The sequence below is a fragment of the Lagenorhynchus albirostris genome, chromosome 3 (assembly GCF_949774975.1).
Source record: "Lagenorhynchus albirostris chromosome 3, mLagAlb1.1, whole genome shotgun sequence".
Lineage (NCBI taxonomy): Eukaryota > Metazoa > Chordata > Mammalia > Artiodactyla > Delphinidae > Lagenorhynchus > Lagenorhynchus albirostris.
In genome coordinates this window covers 105,011,307-105,030,869 of record NC_083097.1, presented here as the reverse complement: position 1 = coordinate 105,030,869, position 19,563 = coordinate 105,011,307, and the positions used below count along the sequence as shown (strand labels likewise).

The window sequence follows — 19,563 nt, the reverse complement described above, 5'->3', positions numbered from 1 at the left end:
TGACACAGCGATTAGAATGTTTACTCTGTGGTGTACTCATCAGGATGCTGAGGGTGACAGGAAAAAGAGACCAAGAGTTTGATGTCATTGAACTTACAGCTATTGCAAATATGTATTAATCTCTAGTACTTGACACTTTCTATTTGCTTGAACAACTTGCAAGTGCAATGTTAATTTTGGATAAAGATACACACTTTCCTAGGAATGCAAGTAGCACGTGAGAGCACAGTAAACTGCATTTGACGGCACTGCAGTATCACTAAATGGTTTGTGCTGTTTCTGTGTTCCAAAAGGGACTATCAGATGACCTATTATTTTGTACTTCTTCTGTATTTCCTACTGCAGATCACCTAGATCTGGATACTACATCATCTGCTTTCAAATAATCTATTCAACCTTGCCCTCCTCAATCCTGTACTGACTCTAGTTTTACTGGGCACAGTCCTTAGTGGTCTGCATGGCACTGGTTTCAAACTACCTTCCATCCTAGAACCCCACCCAATCACTGCCATCTACTCGTCTTATTCAGGTCTTCAAAGACATCTCAGGGGACAATACTTCCATGCAGCCTTGCCAGTTCCTCCAGAAATCATGTCTCCCTTTCAGGCCACCTACTGCACAATTTTTTATGCCATTCATTTCAACACTCTAGGATATTATTCCACACTGTCTTCCACTGCTCCCTCATTGGTTCCCATGCATAGGTCCAGTTCCACCAAATTATTGCAAATAGATACAGAGCAGGGAGAAGACCTTAGGGAGGTCGTTTTAATCAATCTATTAATGTTTTCCTTGGTCTTACAACCGCACCTGTGTTAGAATCAGTATATCAAGTTTTCTTCACATAATATATATTCTCTAAGACCAAGGTGAATTATACTATCTAATTATTACATATAACTAACGATTTTTACATATAAGTAATTTTATAATCTCTTCTCAAATTCTAATTTTATATATGGTACTGATAATGAGAGTATATAAAGGAATCTATCAGAAATTATTTCTCAGACTACTTTCAAAACCATTACCTTTCCCAGTGGCTACACACATTAGGGTCTTCAAGGTTCAGAGATGATGCTGTCCTGATCCAGTGGCATAACAGTATACAGATAAAGCCCAGGCATGAGTTCAAAGAAATAACCATTGTTTCTGAAGAACAACCTACAAGAAAAAAAATCCAAATTAAAGATGCGTTAAAATGACCCAAACAGAATTCTTCTGAGCACAGCAACTATTCAGTACCAGTTGTTACTAGGGCTGAAACATGCATAACGAGTCTTGGATTTAAGATGGGTCACCAGCTTTCACGGTCCAGGAGAGAGAGATATTTCTTAAGTTGTCAGGATGGTCACCATTTTGTAAATTACTAAAAAGTGCAAATCATCATTAATTGCCACCATAACAAGAGACCTTCTCTTCCATGCCAGCTAACATTAAAGGAATCTACCCAAACAGCTCAGAGCAACACAGTCTTCCAGATTCTCTCACCAGGCATATTTCCCTTCTGGAAGAAGAGGGCACACAGAGGAATCTGGCCTCATTTGTCCTAGAGGATAAATAATGAAACAGAAGCTCCATTGACTCAAGAGAGAGGCACCTCAGGCTTAAACTGAGAGTCATTCAATAATTCATTCAACGTACACTGAATGCCCACTCTATCCTAGGCACTGTGCAAACACTGGACATAAAACACACATCTAGTTCCTGTCCCTGCCCATCAAGATCTTTATAATTTAATAATTGTGATTTACATTTCTTATATTTAGTGCTTCTGTCTCCCCATCTGCTGAACAGAGACAAAACCAGCTGTTTTATAGAGGTTTCTACATAGGTGTATAGAAAAAAAGTGTAAAGGTGTTTGGCGGTCAGTGTTAGAAAAAATGAACCTGGTATTACTATTGAGAGGAAGAAAGACCAAAAAGGAAAAACAATTAGCAACATATCTTCAGAAGAGTTAGGCCTGCAAAGGAGACAGAAGAAGAGGGAGGAGAATGTTCCAGGCAGAGGGAACGGAGGTGAGGGAAGGTCAGGCACACTTAGGGAGCTCAAACTAGCTCAGCTGGAGAAAGATATGGGGCGTATCACCATGGGTTTTATAAGACATTGCAAAGTATGTGAACCTCATCCGAGGATTACCGAGAGCTAGGAAAGCCTACAGGGTGACATTCGAAAGATCACTGGCTTCAGGGGGTGAGGGACCTGCAGGAGGAGACTATTAGAGGGAGGTCAGGTGAGACACCACTGCGAGTGAAATAAGAAAGTAACACTGGGGTTGCAGGGAACTGAGTGACTCTGGGAGTTTTTCAGGAGGCGAAATAGACAGGACTTGGTGATTGATGTGGGAGTAAGAGTGAGGAGGGATGCCTGATACGGCCCCTTGGGTGGAGGGTGAGCCCCTCATGGAGATGGAAGCACAGAAGCCCTCCTCCTGGGAGGCAGGGGAGGGCAGGGGTGTGGGGAACCTGGCCCTTAGTGAGGAGGAAAAGTTTGTCACACTATATAAAATGATTTTATATAATCATTATAAAAATGGACATAGAAATAGCTGATCCAGGATTTCCCTGGCGGTCCAGTGGTTAAGACTCATCGCTTCCAATGCAAGGGGCGCAGGTTCAATCCCCGGTCAGGAAACTAAGAGCCCACATGCCGGGAGGCCAAAAAACAAAAAAAAAAGAAAACAAGCATTAGCCTGCTTGTTGGTAAACTGGTGAAACTAGTAACAACTGGTCAGATTATGGGACTAAGCAGTTATTTTCTGGGTGAGAGCTAGCATTTTGAGAAGTTGTACTAATTTTCCACACCATGAGGTTACCAGTTTTTAGTGTCTGGGAACCAAATTCATTGAATAATACTCTTGTGGTTTTAAAAGGTAAGTTTATCTTAAAACAAACAAATAATAAACAACAATATGGGCAAACACCTAACCTTAGGAAATAGTTTATCCTTCAGATTCCAGACAATAGATTAAATGAAGAAGTATTAAGTTCTTTAAAATCAAGATTGTTATAAGCACAAGTATATTAAGTATATTATGACAAATTACCTATCTCTAAATCCACAAAGGCTAAAACAAAAGAAAATGTTTGATTTGGAATAAGGAATAAAGGTCATGGATTTGTTGGATAATTAAAAGATAGTGTAAGCCACTATGAGAGGTAGTGAAATCTTTGAGAGATTTCAATCATTATGAAATAATTCCAACGTATAAAGCATAAATGAGTAGCCAAAATATTGCTTATAAATTAATTCAAATTACTGATGTTTCTCACAGGATAACCATCATGAAGTTGTAAAATCTGAAGCTTAACATTATATAATTAAAGAAGCTATGCTACTTAACAGAAATAAATACAAAGTAATGATGATGATGATAAACAATAACAGCTAACATTTCCTGACCTATTACTCTGTGCCAGGCACAGTGCTGAACCTTTTACGTGAATTACCTATTTAATCTGCACAGTAACTTATGTAGGTATTTTTATCATCCCCATTTCACAGTTAAGGACATGTAATATACTGTGCTGTTTTCCTCATCCATCAAAAAAAGTAAACCTTTTATATTTTGGTTGTAACAAATAAGCATGGCAAATATCTCTCTGTCTCATTGCCTTATCTATGTCAGGTAAGTATTCTGTTTCAATGAAGTGTGAAATATGTATCTTAACTTTCATTCTTTCCTAAAGACAAAACAAGAGCTGGTCAGCAGTAATCTGCCAACTACTCACAAACAATTACCCCAAATTGGAAAGTTTATATCCTGAGTCACCAACTCAGACTCAAACCATCCATTTCCCAATTAGAAATGTTTAGTTTGTAAAGTTGGAAATTGCTGGAAGCAATGAATCAAACTGCCAAGAAAAAGGAAGAGGCTGTGTTCTCTCTCTCTCTCTCTCTCTTTTTTTTAATGAATTTATTTATTTATTTATTTTATTTTTGGCTCCGTTGGGTCTTCGTTGCTGCCTGTGGACTTTCTCTGGTTACAGCCAGTGGGGGCTACTCTTCGTTGCAGTGCATGGGCTTCTCACTGCGGCGGCTTTGCTTATTGCGGAGCACAGGCTCTAGGCTCGTGGGCTTCAGTAGTTGCAGCACGCAGGCTCAGTAGTTGTGGCTCACGGGATTAGTTGCTCCGCGGCATGTGGGATCTTCCCGGACCAGGGCTCGAACCCGTGTCCCCTGAATTGGCAGGCGGATTCTTAACCACTAAGCCACCAGGGAAGTCCCTGTGTTCTCTTTTAATGTGAAAATTTTAGCGTTAATTTGGTATCTCTTTTTGTTTTGTACTTGATGCATGGCCCCGTGAAGGGTTTAACCTCACTAAGGGGATGGCAGAAAAAAAAGAAAAAGCAGAATTTGGTCACCTCCTTATTGCTTCTGTAATTCAGCCTACAGAAAAATCAAACTGCACTGCAAAGTTGCCGGCGGCATTCATGGAAGGAAAAATATCAGTATATTTAAAATTGTATATATGTCACTCCGTCTCTTACTCCCAAAGCATTTTCCAAATCAAAAGTAGAAAATTAACTGAGTTCTAGAATAATCTACATTAAAGTATAAAATGTTCAAAGCAAAAAGAATTGCTAAATCAAGAAGAAAGGATCGTGCAAACTCACATGAACTGATTAAAATCATTTGAGGAAATAATTCATATGTTATATTGATACATGGTAGGGGGAGAAGACATTTCCCAAATGCGCCAGTGAGCTGTAAAGGAGTATAGAAATGAAATATTTCCCTATATTCAGAAACATGGGTGGTCCTTCCTTTTGTTTGTCTTGTCACTGATAGGCAATCAAAACAAGTGGGTAAGGCATTTCATATACCTTTTCCCTTTTTGATTTGTTTTCTTCTATGGGTTTTGATGAGTAAACGTGTGTACCTTTTTTCCTTTGTGTCTACCCTGAAGGAAAAAACTTCAATAAACATTTTTCGTCCTCATTTCTCTTTTAAGCTGTGCCATCTTGTCTGACACTATAATCTTAGAGCGCAAATGAAAACAAAACACAATCTTTAAAAAAGAGCATTATTTCAACTGAAAAAAAAAAGGCAACACAGTGGTGATATGCTTCCTTGAAACAGACATTCTGAAAATATTCAAAACTCTAAATTGGATATTGAGCTACCCCTACCCACCCAGTCTTTGCCTTCAAATAATTTGCCTCTTAAGTTTAACAAAATTTTAAATGTAAAAAAATAAAGAGACATTTGCATGAACCCCCTAGTGCCAAACTTGATTGCATTCCATATCATTCACTTAATTATTATGGAAAAATCAAAACAGAAAATCAGTAGAACTGATTAGCATTGCTAAAGTGCTCCTATTAGAAAGAGGAAACACAGCAGGCAGAGTTAACTCTTACTGCCTACTGGGAAGGCAGGCTTTGCTTATTCTACTACAAAAAACTCAGTAAACAATCAGGTTGAATAAAATCCTTACAATTGGATGAGTCCGAGTTGTGATGACAGGGAGTAGTTTCTTTATGAGTGTGTTAGGGAGAAATAAATAATGGGGCGTTGACTCGCTAATTTATTTTTGCAACAACAGAAGGATAAATGATTCCAGACAATTCTTTCTGGCTCTAAAATCTATTTCCTTATTAGAATCATTAAGTGCACACATAGAAATAACTTGGATGCCCTTACCCACTGTTTTTTCAAGCTCACTACTCTAAAATCCTCTCACAGTTCTCTCAATGAAAGTGATTTACTGATTAAGAACAGCCACATTCTCACAATTTCCCCCCGGATACCAAGAGTCACCTAGTCTACTGATCACTCTATCACGTTATCTGTAAAGGATGTACTAGCTTTACCTTGAATCACTCAGAAAGGCTGCCCAGATGCGCTGTACGCTTCCTGGAGCTCTGAACCTGTGAATAGAGTATCAAAGGTCCAGCTTCAGGGTAGTCAAGATGTCAAAAGAGTAACGCTTGCTGGTTGCCCCAAGAACAACCTCAGACGACGACTTCCATGGAAATACTACTTCACCGATAAAAGGAATCCCTGAGGCACTGTCCTGATTTCTATTTTCACCACCCAAAGCTAGTTATTCTAATAGCGTATTAATTTACTCAAGCATAACTACACACTGGAAGCAGTAAAATGCTATCTATTTTCATCTGGGGATCCTCACATCATTTTGCTCACATCAAATACCACAACCAAGATATGCTTCTAAGTCAAACTAAATCATGTTGTAATGGCAGCCCCCCCAGCATTCCTTGGAAGCTTCTAATAATAAAAGTTCAATGAGTGTGGCTATTAACATTTAAAAAAAGAAAGGTATTCTCAAATCCTATTTTATAAACTTATAAGGATTTTATAAACAACCAAAAAAAAAACCCAACACATTAGCATGAAGTGGGTGTTTAATATCAGTTCTGGCATTCACTGAGCACTTCACATCAAGCAAAAACTGGGCAAATCCCTGAGGCTGCCAGGCACTGAGATACCCTGAGGGGCTCACACCACACGGAGAACAGCCACAACCGTTGGCCATCTCAACGCAGCAGGATGCAGCCACAATTAAGGATTAAGACTGAAAGAGCTGCTGGGGTAACACAGAGGTACAGCCTCACCTACTTAACCAGCCGCCCCACAGGTGTAATCTAGGTGACATTAAGGGAGAGTTTGGGGGAAGCCATGGTCACCCGCTCATCATCAACTCTGCAAAGTACTCTATGACATCCCTGTAAATCCATCTCCTACAACATATGGAAAAAAGTCCACAAACAGTCCTCACTAAGGATCTAAGTGCAAGCAACTGCGGGGAGTATTATGACTTATGAAGCATGGTCTCTAGCTTCAATAGTTCAAAATCTACTATGGAGGAAGATTATAAATAAAATATAATTATTTGACAAATGAGTCAATGTAGAAAGAATTGCCAGAGTTTTAAGAAGATAGAAAAATCGATGTGAGCAGTGAAGGCTCATGAAAGAGGTCAAACTTGAAAAGAAAGTTTCCAAAAGGAGAAAAACTAGAGATCACTGAGTGCCTACCTTGTACCTCGTACCTCACATGCATAATCTCACTGGCTGAGATTAAATGTTTCACCTGAAATCAATTAAAACAGAGCAGTGATTCGAACATGGCTGGCTGATGACTGCAACATCTGCGATCTGCCCTCAGCATCACATCAGGATTAAAGGAAGCCTTTGGGCAAATGAATACAACGGGGAGGGGCCACGAGGCAGAGGGAAAAGTGTGAGTCAAGCCTTGAGAGTGGAGAGCAGGAGGTCTTGTAAGGAATCTTGAGAAGCAGTGCTAGAAAGGAAGGAAGAGCTTCTTGATGAAGGGTCTGGAGCTCCAGGCTAAGGAGTTCAGATGGTTTTATTCTGTCTGCAGTGGAATACACTTAAGTCTATGAGCAGGGTGCATTATTTGATGAAAGAGGTGTTCTGAAGATTAACACAGAGTAGGTGTTCAAAATCCAACCAAGGGATTACCTCCCGGTGGTGAAGAAAGTGAGTGGAGATTAGTGTCTTCGGGTGTGACGTGGGATCGCCTGTCCCAGGGTGGTAGCCTCAGGAATGGGAAGTATGTGAGAGAGCAATGAAAGAAAGAATTGGCAGGATTGGGACACATACTAGAAAATAGGGTTGATAACTGGGAGAGCTGTTCTGGGTTTAAGCCATTCTCAATCCCAGTTATATTTTCTTGAGTCAGTCTATTTTTATCTCCTACTGGGAAAACAATACACCTCTTCTTTATTAGAAAAAGACTTCAAACTTCAAAACTTCAAACACTACTTCTCATTCCAGAATTCAGTAAATAAAATTATATTGATTTTCCTAAACTCTCACAATTTAATATTCCTCAGTAATATTCCTACCTATTCTTCCCAACATGAAGATCTCTAATTTTTTTGGCCCATCCAACAACAACAAAAAAGCCCTTTATCCCTTTTATAAGATACACTCCTTCTTTCCCTTTTTCAACAGCCATGATTTGCAGCACTAATTATACCCTATTGTTGTAGCCAGCCTCCCGGATGGCCTCCAATGAATTCTGTCTTGTGTAAACCCTTCTCACAATGAATAGACTTATGTAACCAATAGGATATTGCAAAACTGACAGAGTATAACTTCCAAACCTAGGTCATCAAAGGCGTGGCAGTTTCCATCTTGCTTTTTGGATCACCATTCTGCAGGAAGCCAGCTGCCATGTCATTAAGACACTCAAGCAGCCCTATAGAGAGATGGGCATAGTGAGGAACTGAGGCCTCCTGCCAACAGCCATGTGAGTGGATCCTCCAGCCCCTGTCAAACTTTCAGAAGACTGTAGTCCCTGCTGAAATACCAGCTACAACCTCATGAGACCCTGAGCCAGACCCACCAACTAAACGTCTCCCAAATTCCTGATCCACATAAACTGTGAGATAATAAATGTTTGTTGTTTTAAGCCACTAAGTTAATTTGTTACACAGCAATAAGTATCCAATATGCCTATATTTCAATATGTCTATACCAAAAATATTTTGACTTCCAAAATAGCTCTCAAAAATGCCTGCCATCTAGTTGGCATCTTCAGTATCAGTTGTACACAAAAGAAACCACCTGCAATGCTTCTGAAATCTTTTCTCTACATTAGAACTCCTGGCAAGAGCCCATCAACTTCTAATTGCACTTCGACTTATTGCGTCCCTAGAGGCATGACCTCACAATACCTGTGTTTTAAGGTGCATCTGCTGCTTTTCCACACAAAGCACTGTCCCAAATTATCCTGCCATTTATCAATAACCATTTAGCATCTGACTATCCAGAAGAGTTGATCTGCTTCACAACTTGGAGAGTTCATCACGTGCTCTGTGCAATGTCATTTGTAAAATATTAAATGAATGGATTCTAGACTTTTCCATAAGTTAATTTTTCATCTACAAATACATGTTCCTTTATTCCTAGTCTTCTGTGATTATCTTTGATTAGATGGCATATAAAATTTAATTATTTCATTTTGTTAACTTTTTATTTTAAAATAATTTCAAATATATTTGAAAGCTACAAAAATAGAACAAAGAGTGCCGTTCACCCAGACGCACTAGTTGCTAACACTCTGCCACATTTACTTTATCACTCTCTATCTACATACACATATATAGGCAATATATATACACATTCTTTAACCATTTGAGAGTAATTTGTACATATGAAAATACTTCTAAATACTTCAATTTACATTTTCTAAAAAGAAGAACGTTCACCTATGTGTAACCCAACTGTCTGAGGAAATTTAACACTGATGCTAAACTACGATGTAACCTTAACCTAATTCAAATTTCATCAACTGTCCTAATAATGTAATTATTTTAACAATGTTTCACATAGACATTGTTCAAAGCCTTTGCTGAAGAACAAACATTTGTTTTCTCAATCAGCAAACATTGATCAGGGACATTTCTGCCCTCCCAGAGTTTCTAATCTAATGTGAGAGCCCTATCATGTGGATAGTAATAACAAGGCAATAAAAATTATGATTAGGGTCAAAAGAGGTTACAAAATAAGTATGGAAATTAAGAAAGTATTTCCAGCTGGAGAGTAGGGATAAGAGCATATTGAGGGCTGTGCTGGGTAGATGGAGCAGGGGAGGTTGCACCCAAAGGAACGAGTAGGAGCAAAAGCAAGAGAAAGCAGCTTCCCAGAGGGAAAAGCAAATGGGCAAGGCTGTCTGGAGCACAGAGTAGAAAATCAAGTGAGTAGAAAAGGAATTTTAGAGCCAGGTCAGGAATGGCGTTGAATATCATGGTTTAAGATTTACTCAAGTTAAAATATCCAAACACTTCATGAGACCTCAGGCAGTCCAGGAATAAATGTGTATAAGAAAAATGAACTAGAAAATAGAACTTGATCAGCCCAGAAAGAAAGGGATACTATTGTTTTTTGTTTTCTTTCAACCAACAATACTAATTAAAGAAGCTGGACATTTCAGGTTTGACCAATACCCTGACACGGTACAAGCAGGAAAAAATCCAATGGAAACAGAACGAATGACAAAATAAGGCAATTTCCTTTAGAAAGGAAAAGTCAAATTAAAGGGTAAGAGGAGAAAATATCAGTAGAATTCTCTGATGTGCAGCAGGATACTTTGAGTGTCTCAGCATCTTAGGTCTTTCCTTGCATGCAGGGCTGGTGGGAGGACAGAACAATAACAGGAAGCCCAAGTATTTGCACGGTCCCTTTCCTCTCGGGCAGGTCCGTTTCAATGGTGCATGCTGCTATAGTAGGAAAGATGACGACGTTCATCTGCCCCCATCACTGGCATGACAAGGGGGACCTGCTTGTCCAACTCTAGGTCATTGTGCTAACCCTCAATTCCTGAGACACTCACCATTAGGCACAGCTGAGCAATCCAAGTCAAGCCTTACTTTCCTCAAAGATCATTTCTTAGAGAAGAAAACAGAGGAACACAAACCCCATGAGGAAAAGAATTTCTATGGAACCAAGATTTTAGAAAATTCTCCTGTCAGTTGCATCTATCTAGATTCTATTAAGGCAAACACACACACACACACACACACACACACACACACACACACATACCATTCCTCTATTTTTAATACTTCATAACAGGCCATATAATTGAAGTGTTTTTTTTTAATTTTTTTAATTGAAGTTTTTAACATTCATTTGGCTCCCCAAAATTTTCCAGAGCACTACACATATCCTGGGTTCCACAGAGCATTTGTGCTAAAAAATAGAACAGAAAGTTACAGTTTATGGTTTTATGGAATCCAGTCAAAATCCTTTCATTTTATGAACGGAATAACTGAAGGCCCAAGTTAGGATGACCTGACCATGATCACGGAGCTAGTCTGTGGGTGGTCTGACATTAGATCACAGAACGCAGGTTTCTTAACTCCAGTCAAATTATTAGTACCTCTCCATCAGGTATAACAGTCATAGTCTTCCTAAAATAATACTCCATCTGTGCATTGGAGCCTCTTGAAATGCAAATTCATTCAAAGTTAGATTCTTCAAGTGACCAAGCAACTTCCTGGTCAAAACTGAAAATGTGAATTAGAAAGTACATAAGGTATTTCCATGTTTAGACTGTACAGATGTTGCAAATAATCAGTGACAGCGGAACTCCACTGCCATTCTTCCCAGGGTTACTCAGTTCTGAACCACTAATCCAGACCAGGATGCAGAGTGACCACAGACATCTCTAGCTGCAGGCATTGCCACAAAAGAGTCTGGACACTTTTATCCACATGGTTTTAAGCCCACATGGGCAAAAGCTTTGAAGATTTGGGATAAAATGTGAGGAAATTGCTGAGGAAGTGTAAGTAGGCAGAAGATAATTACTCAAAGCTGCACTTGGCAGGACATTCTGGAGAAAATGCTGGAGCTGCCATCTCTCCCACTTCCGCTTCCTCACCAACAGCATCTATGTGCAAATATAAGAAGCCACAACCCAAACCCCAACTTTATGACTCTTAAAAATAGGGCTTTGTTTTAGTAGATGAAGTGCCACATGCTGAAGCAGCAGCACCACTTCCTGTGGTATCGAGACAGATCTTTTATTCAAGAATTGACCCTGTCTGACCCTGAATAATAGTTTGAGAACAACCCTGAATAATAGTTTGAGAACAATCGCATATTGATAGGAAAGTTAAGAGCCATTCTCCATAGTACTTCCTTCATTCACATTATCCATAACACTCTCTTCTGATTTCCCTGTATCTTATTTGTCCTTCTCTGCCATTTTTAGGGAAATCCAGGATCTGGATGGCACGGGGACAGGAAGGTATAGCGACTGACGTTCTAGTCTGGCTGAGTGTCAAACTTTGATCACTGATGTGTCACCGATTCACTCTCGCTTTACTTCCTGTTCAGACATATCAGTCAGGAAAGCAGGTTTAATGGCAAGGAGACTTAAAATGAGAGTTGTATTTTCCATTTGCCTTTCTTATAAACCTCCAGAATGCCTATGATTCATCGATTTTTGTGTGAAGATGGCCGTCAGCAGGAAGCTGGTCCAGTACCCTAATTTCACAGATGATGATGCTGTGATCCAGAGAAATTACATGTATGCCCAAGGTCACAAACCTATTTCATAAATAGCTTCTCCTTAGCCTAATAGTGGACCAAAATGCAAGATCCTATCAGTTTATCTTGCACAATATTCTGAATTGCTACACACAAAGATAATAAAGACAAAATTTTTTTTTTTTTTTTTTTTGCGGTTGATGCCAGTCTTAACAGAATACAAATATACAAGTTATAGGCCCTGGGGTTCTTATAAAAGTTTAACTCTAAAATATTGACAAATGGCCAAGACTTTAATCAGGTAACTCGTGAATGCCCTTTCTCATTCCAAGGAGGAGGAGCTCACCATGAGTTATGTCCACCCAATCTCTGCATAGAAGGAGCAGAGTGGACACAGCCTCATAAAAGTTTTGCTAATGGCTGAGGCAAAGGAGTTGATGAAAGATAAATGGACATTCCCCCAATTCCTCAGCACAATGATTCCTTTTTGGTTCTTTGTGATGTCCTTGGTACTTAGAACAGCACCTCACAGAGAGGAGGGCAAAAGAATGAATGAAGAACAAATGAATGAATAAATAACTTTAAAGAATAATAAAGTATAGAGAAGAGTCAAGTATGTAGACTTGAATAAAGAATTTAAGTAAAGAAAACTAGTTTAAAGAAGAAAAAGGTTTGTGTCTGGTAGGACTTCTCCAGCAAGATTTGGAATTGGTAAATTGAACAAATAAAAATCTGTTGAAAATACATATATTTCAAATTATGGGTTTTTCCAGAACTAATAATTTTTATGTACTATGAGTCCATTGTACATCTCTTATATAACTTAAAGTACCTTTTATTTTTAAAAAATTCTGGGGGAGGACTTTGTTACTTTGAAATAGGGCATAATTTTACAACTCTTATGGGCATTTTAATTTTTCTCTCTCATTCTCAGCCAAATATGCTTGATCTTCTTATGGGAAATGTTTCTCATTAGTTTATTTTTCATTATTTTTTAGGGCTTAAGGCAATTTTCCAATGGCAAAATCACTGCAAGAGTCGTTATCTCTTACTGCAAGTATTTATAAGCTTTGTATATTCTAGGATGATTTTATAATTATTTTTTAACATAGCATTTGGCGATTTTTACCTGCTTTCCAATGTACTTTGAAATTCATTTTCAGTCCAACTGTATCTACTTAGTATGGTCCCAGCATTTTAAATTGGTTATCACTTTTATATCTTATCAAAAACTTCTATCAGGAATGAGGAAATGGCCAGTATTTTTTGGGGGGGGGGCTCTTCCTGAGTCATTAAGTTTTTAATTTTATTTTAACACTGGAATACAAAATAAAGAGTTGAGAAATATATGCCTCTATCATTTATTATTAACTTAGTTTCATTCCTCATTCTAACTACAGCAATAAACAGTTCTGTGGTATTGGTCCTTCAGTTTGACCTTTTGTTGTAAAGATAAAGTAGGTTTTAAAACCAAGGCCTAGAACCACTAACTTTTGACTAGTTTTTCAGTTTGATCAATTTATCCTTTTTCCAATTAATCTCCAATTCATCCTCCATGCTGCCACCAACCCTCTCAAAACACATATGAGAACATCACACTTTCATACTTAAAACCTTTTGAGAGCTTGCCTTTGTGGTAAAGCCCAAACTGAGCCTTATCACCCAGCAAATTCCCACAGGTATATATCACTTCTAAATATCACTTGAGCAATCCTTGCTACTTGAATTTCCCAAAATATTACACGTTCTCACTCCTCTATGTCTTTCCCCATGCTGTTCTTTCTTCTTGGAATGCCCTTAACTATCTGGTCAACTTAATTCTCACTAGTTCCTCAAGAATCAAAGGTTACTTCCTCTTAGAAGAGCTCCCAGGCCAACCTAGACATCCTTCTTCTTTACCCTCATAACCTCTGGGGCATCCAGGGAGTAGATGATGTGGACTTTGTCAGAGTAATAACACACACTATTTTATTCACCATTTTCTTATTCATCTCTCCACTAGCTGGTAAACTCCCTGATATCAAAAGAGTACACTGTTCATCTTTACATATTCTTACCACATATGGAGGGCTCAATAATATTTCAAGATTTTATCCCATTTAATTGCTAAACTATACTACTACAAAGGGAAATCCTGGAGTTGAAATAAAATGATTACAATACTAGTGAATATAAACATAGGAAAACAATTAAACCTTTGCTAGAAAAGTAGTTGTTCAAAATTAGAGAAAAAAATTATGTTGTTTCTATAGAGAACCTATGGACACTTTCAAGGGCTTAATTAATAGTTAGTTACTCTGTAAATTCATTTAAAAGCTAAACGTTTTCTTTTCACTGGCATTCCTTTATTCTCAGTAAGCACCCCTGCTCACACATGGCTACATCTGGTCATGATTTTTGTAGACCTATATTCATCTCAGCTGTGGGCAAAGTGAGGTGACCATGAGTATACATTTGGGAGCAGTAAAGAGAGGGACCGGGATGCGCTGGGATTCACGCAATATAAGTAACAAAGAAAGGTACAGCAGTCAGGGGCAAAGGAGCAATGGAACCAAACTCTCAATGGCAGCCTTTTGCTGTGCTAAGAACTCTTGGGAAGAGTTGAGTCCCCATGGCTGAAGAGCACAATTCCTAGGGCCTTTCTGTGTGGGCTGGTAGAGGGACCCATCCCAGCAAACTTCATCATAAAAACAATGTCTGGGAACACACCAGAACAAACCCTCAACAATTAGCAGATTATTACAGTCTACAGTAACTGAAGGACCACCCTGCTTCAACGCGTTCATGAAGTGCAATATAAATATAGTTTAGAAAAGGAAAAGTTTATATTATAAAGTCATTTTAAATATATCCTTGAAATATAGAAAGGAAAAGAACTTCAGGCTCCATTTTTTTTTTTTTTTTTTTTTTTTGCGGTACTCGGGCTTCTCACTGTTGTGGCCTCTCCCATTGCGGAGCACAGGCTCCGGACGTGCAGGCCCAGCAGCTATGGCTCATGGACCTAGCCGCTCCGCAGCACATGGGATCTTCCCGGACCGAGGCACGAACCCGTGTGTCCCCTGCAACGGCAGGCGGACTCTCAACCACTGCGCCACCAGGGAAGCCCTAGGCTCAATTTTGAGAACTACCTAAGGCCTTTGATGGTCTTTAATGAAGGTCACATTGTGATACAAGCAAAAGAAGATTTTAACGGACCCCGAATGTACATGTGCCATACATTACCCAAATAAGGAAAGAAAATGAAAAGCACAGGTGGGCATAAATGCACACCAAGTATAACGCTAAGAATAAATAAACTGTAACATTAACATCAATATAGCTACAGGTTTCATGGTGATTAATACCTTTACTTTCAAGCAGATTCTAATAACTCTTTAAGGGCAATTTGAACCAAAAAAGCTAAAGGTATTTGAACTGAAGCCATGAGTTCTGAACTCTGCAGGGCCACAGGCTTTGCAAGTTATGACATTTCTTAAAATCTCTTCCCTTCCTCCGTTCTTGATCTTTTAAATGTCATTTCTCTTTTGCCTTTATTATAAATACCCTTCCTTGACTCTTTTTTTTAATTTCAAAATCTCTAATAGTAGTATCTTCATTTTATCATAAATATTGGAAACTACAGGCAGCACAAAGCATCCAAGATTAAGTTGACCCCATCATACTGAATACCTTAATTTCCTTCTTATGAATAAGTCCCTATAAACTATATTACTGTCATTTGTTCAAGGTTTTAAACTTTCTAATCATTTAATTTTAAAAGGAAAAATAAAATATAATGGATTTAAACTATACATGAAGCCTATCTCAATTGAAGAATCTGTGGAGGATGGAAAAAGTTTCCTGCATGGATTATATTTTTCTTGCTCTGCTAATTTGATAGGGTCTATGATTAATTTCTATGATTCCCTTGGGTCAACATGTACGCCTCCCTAACTGTTTGAAATTCAAACCATTACATAAGCTTCCTGTCAACTTATTTCTCTCTTTGCAATAATTTATTCTCTCATTCCATATCTAATTAATGATGTTTTCAGGACATAAGTAAAAATATTCTTTGGTCTTTTCACTAAAAGCTTCATAGAAATCTCTGATGGAACCAACTCTCCACATCCTTCATCTGTATGTTACCTTGTGCTGCTGGTCATCTTTTCACATAACCAACCCCCTCTCCTCATCTAGACTACAAGCTCCTTGAAAGCAGAGTCCATGTCTTTATCTTGTCTTTATTCCACTCCTCTTTGATCTCTACTTCTCTCCCCATCGGTAAGAATATAACAGATATTCAATAAATGACTGTTAATTGAGATAGGTCAAAACTTGGGGCCGTGGAGCATGCAACATCCACATTGTTTTCAGTAGTGATCTGAGAGGCTGAAGAGTAGTCAGGGGATTGTATCCTGTGAGTCACAGACAGTTGATATGAGTCTAGAGGCTTGAGGTGAGAGATTAACAACTGAGAACGGCATCCACACCTGGGGAAAACGCCCAAGTAACTTTGAGAAACCATCCCTGAAGTGACCTGTTCCACCAGGAGGTGGCGCTTTAGCTCAGGACCACTCTGCTGGCCAAGTTTCCACTTCATTCGAAAGGTATCTCTCTGAATTTATAGAAACATTTCCCCAGCAACGGAACGGGAACTAAAACATGAGCTGTATCATCCCAGAAGATCTTGCTATTGTTAAGGAAAATATAAGAAAACTAATAGGAATCTTATTTAAAGAAAAACTTTGCTTTTCCAGCAACTGAATAATCCTAGCAACAGTCTTCTCTTGAACCACAGGTCTTTCCTACTGTACCTAGGAGGTCTCACTTTTTGATGCAAGGTGTACATAGAGATAGTTTCTTAAAACAAATTTTAATGTGGTAAGGTCTGTGGGCACGTGCCTACTTTCGTATTTGGCAAGAAATATGTTTGACATCAATGGCAGAAAATGTCTAAATGGATAAAGATAGTAAAAAAATGATTAGGTGTCATTTGAATAAACAAATATGGAGTGCCATTAACATTAGTATCCCTTTCCATGTATGTGTGTGTACAAATGTTAAATACATACAAACTGCTTGTTCAAGGCTAATTAGATGAGCAGGTCAAGTTTATGCTTTTTTAATACCTGGGTTGAAATTAAATTAAATCTTGATTATGCTCAATGAATCACCTGCTTCATTGGATTAGATTAAGAGGGCTAAATTTAAGAATATAATCAACTAGAAATTCTCTTGGTAATATCCTGAAAAACTAAAAATTATGCATTAGGAGACAAGGGTATGAGTCAATAATTTTTTAAAATGGGATCCAGGGCCTTTTCAAAATACTTAAGCATCTGTATGCTTATGGCCACACTGGATTAGAAACAAATAAAAAATCATCTCCATGATAAATGCTATTTCCAAATCTACACTATCCAATAGAGTCATGTAGAGACATATCAAAAATGGGCAGAGCACTTGGCTGTCTTTCCCAAGAGCACCAACGATCACATAGACCCAGCTCTAAACAATCCAGGAAGCTCTCCAGAGAGTTTCAAGCCATGTTCTCTTACTATTGAGGACATACACTTTTTCTACCTGGCCCAAGTTATTAAATTCTTAGATTCATTTTCTCCATGATGAGCCAGACTCATGTTCATCATTAAAAAAGAAAGAAGGGAAAACAACCTTAATGAAGACATTTGCCTTAGAAACTGCCACAATCAAAGACAGACCTTTTCAGATGTAATTAAATCTTTTTCCAAGATAATTTATCTTATTAAAATATGGTAATTTACCATGGTTTCAGGTTATTTGAAACCTTTCTAGGATTGAAAGCTGAAGTTAATTTCTTGCTATAAGCAGTAGAATTTGGACCAAAGAGATTCAGGGAGCATTTTATATTCACACAAGCACATAAAAGTTAATAAAACTGTTTATTTTTATCCAAAGTACTTAAAGGAATCTGATGGTACCCCAGGAATCTGCATATGCTTCAGTATTGGAGTGCAAAGGGCAGACCGGAAAGAACAGAACTGTCCCCACCAAAACTGAACCAACCTGTCCCTGTCAGCACCCTAGGCTGATAAAGACTTAGGAAGAAAGCTCTTGCAGAGATGTCATTTTTGATGACATCAGGATGCCCAATTCAAAAATCAGCATGATTGGAGGTTTAATGAGGCACTTTGTTATTCCCTGCAATAAAAAATAGAGACAGAGTTCTTCAGGCTTAATTACCACATCTGTTATTAGGCACTTTACCGTGATTGACTGGAGTGTATGTCGGACATGGTGCCAAAAAAGCCTCCCCATGAAAGCAGCTTCCCTCTCGCTGTCTGAATGGCAGCAGCCTCTGTTACAACCAGGATTTCCATGGCAAACAAGCAAAGCCTGGAGTGCACAAGCCCCCGAGCCAGCTGAAGGCATTTTTCCTGGTGCCAGTTAAGCTGGGAGCAGGGCCTGGGCCTCTCGCTCTGAATTCTGCTTCTCTCTCCTTCAGGCTCCACCACACTTGCCTGCAGCCCATGATAAACAGGCACAATGGGGAGAGGAAGGAGCAGGGCAAGACCAGGAGGGGCCCAGTTCTGGCTTTGTTGTGGTGCCTACTTGCAGACATTCAAATTAGGAGTTATGATGGGATGCTGCAAATGAGATGCATTTGCTAGCTCCCAGACTAATTATGACTTTAAAATATGCAGCTAATATGCAATACCAGAAAGGTGCTTTCTCAGGATACCAGTTCCTTGGATGCCTTGGGCTCTATGAACCAACCACCAAATTGGATTTTAGGAACTTAACATCTCATTCTATAACATATGTATTAGAGAAACTTATTGCCATTTCTCCTGTCCCCAGTAAAGCTGTTCACTGATTCCTTCAAGTCTGTGTATGGAGGCCAGTGGGGATCTACTAATTAAACTGCAGTTCATTTGAAAAGAGTTGCCTTTAAAAAGTACGCCATCATTCAACTTTTTAAAACTGCAAAAATCCAGACACCCACATCTCTCTGTATCCCTGTGCAGGCAGTAGCACGGGGACAATTACTAGCACAGAAAACCATTCTTTAGACCAGATGTATAAGCAGGAAATCTCTTATCTGAACACATGCCAGGTAGGGAAACAAACCAATACTCAGCTAACCAGAGTTGTCTCAAGTAAACAGAGGCCCAATGCTACAGAAGTCGTGACATATGGTTGTAACATAAGAAATGAGAAAAGACTACAACATATATACCTTGTAAATATTCTTGTGGAATAATCAAGTGTAAAGAAGAATGTCCTTGAGGGCTTCTCTCTCTGTGTGTTTAATTTGCTCTTCGAGGATGAGATTGTATAAATTTATGATGCACTCCCCAGTTGCATTTTTATACCAAGCAATATCCATGGTGTTTTGATGTGTGGTTACTATCAATGGTGCTTTGTGCATAGAATATAACCCAGAAATAACAGTGAGTAAAGTATGAGAAGTTGGCAAGCAGGAAAAGAATTTTCTACGCTATAAGAAGAATCAGAGTAGCATTTATTAAAAATGAAAGGAATGTATGGTGTTTTCTAAAAAGGAATGAAAAATTTAAAAAGTCATTGTCTATACACTTGGAGGCATTTC

General features: G+C 38.7%; 1 protein-coding gene across 1 annotated transcript in view; it reads right to left on the bottom strand.

Annotated features, from left to right (window-relative positions):
* The window catches only part of MEGF10 (multiple EGF like domains 10), a 362,791-nt gene that overhangs the window by 120,747 nt on the left and 222,481 nt on the right, over positions 1-19,563 (bottom strand). Inside the window, exon 4 of the mRNA XM_060143502.1 lies at positions 1,032-1,164. Coding sequence (XP_059999485.1) covers positions 1,032-1,147 — 116 coding nt within the window. The 5' untranslated portion in view covers positions 1,148-1,164. The remainder of the gene's footprint in view (positions 1-1,031; positions 1,165-19,563) is intronic.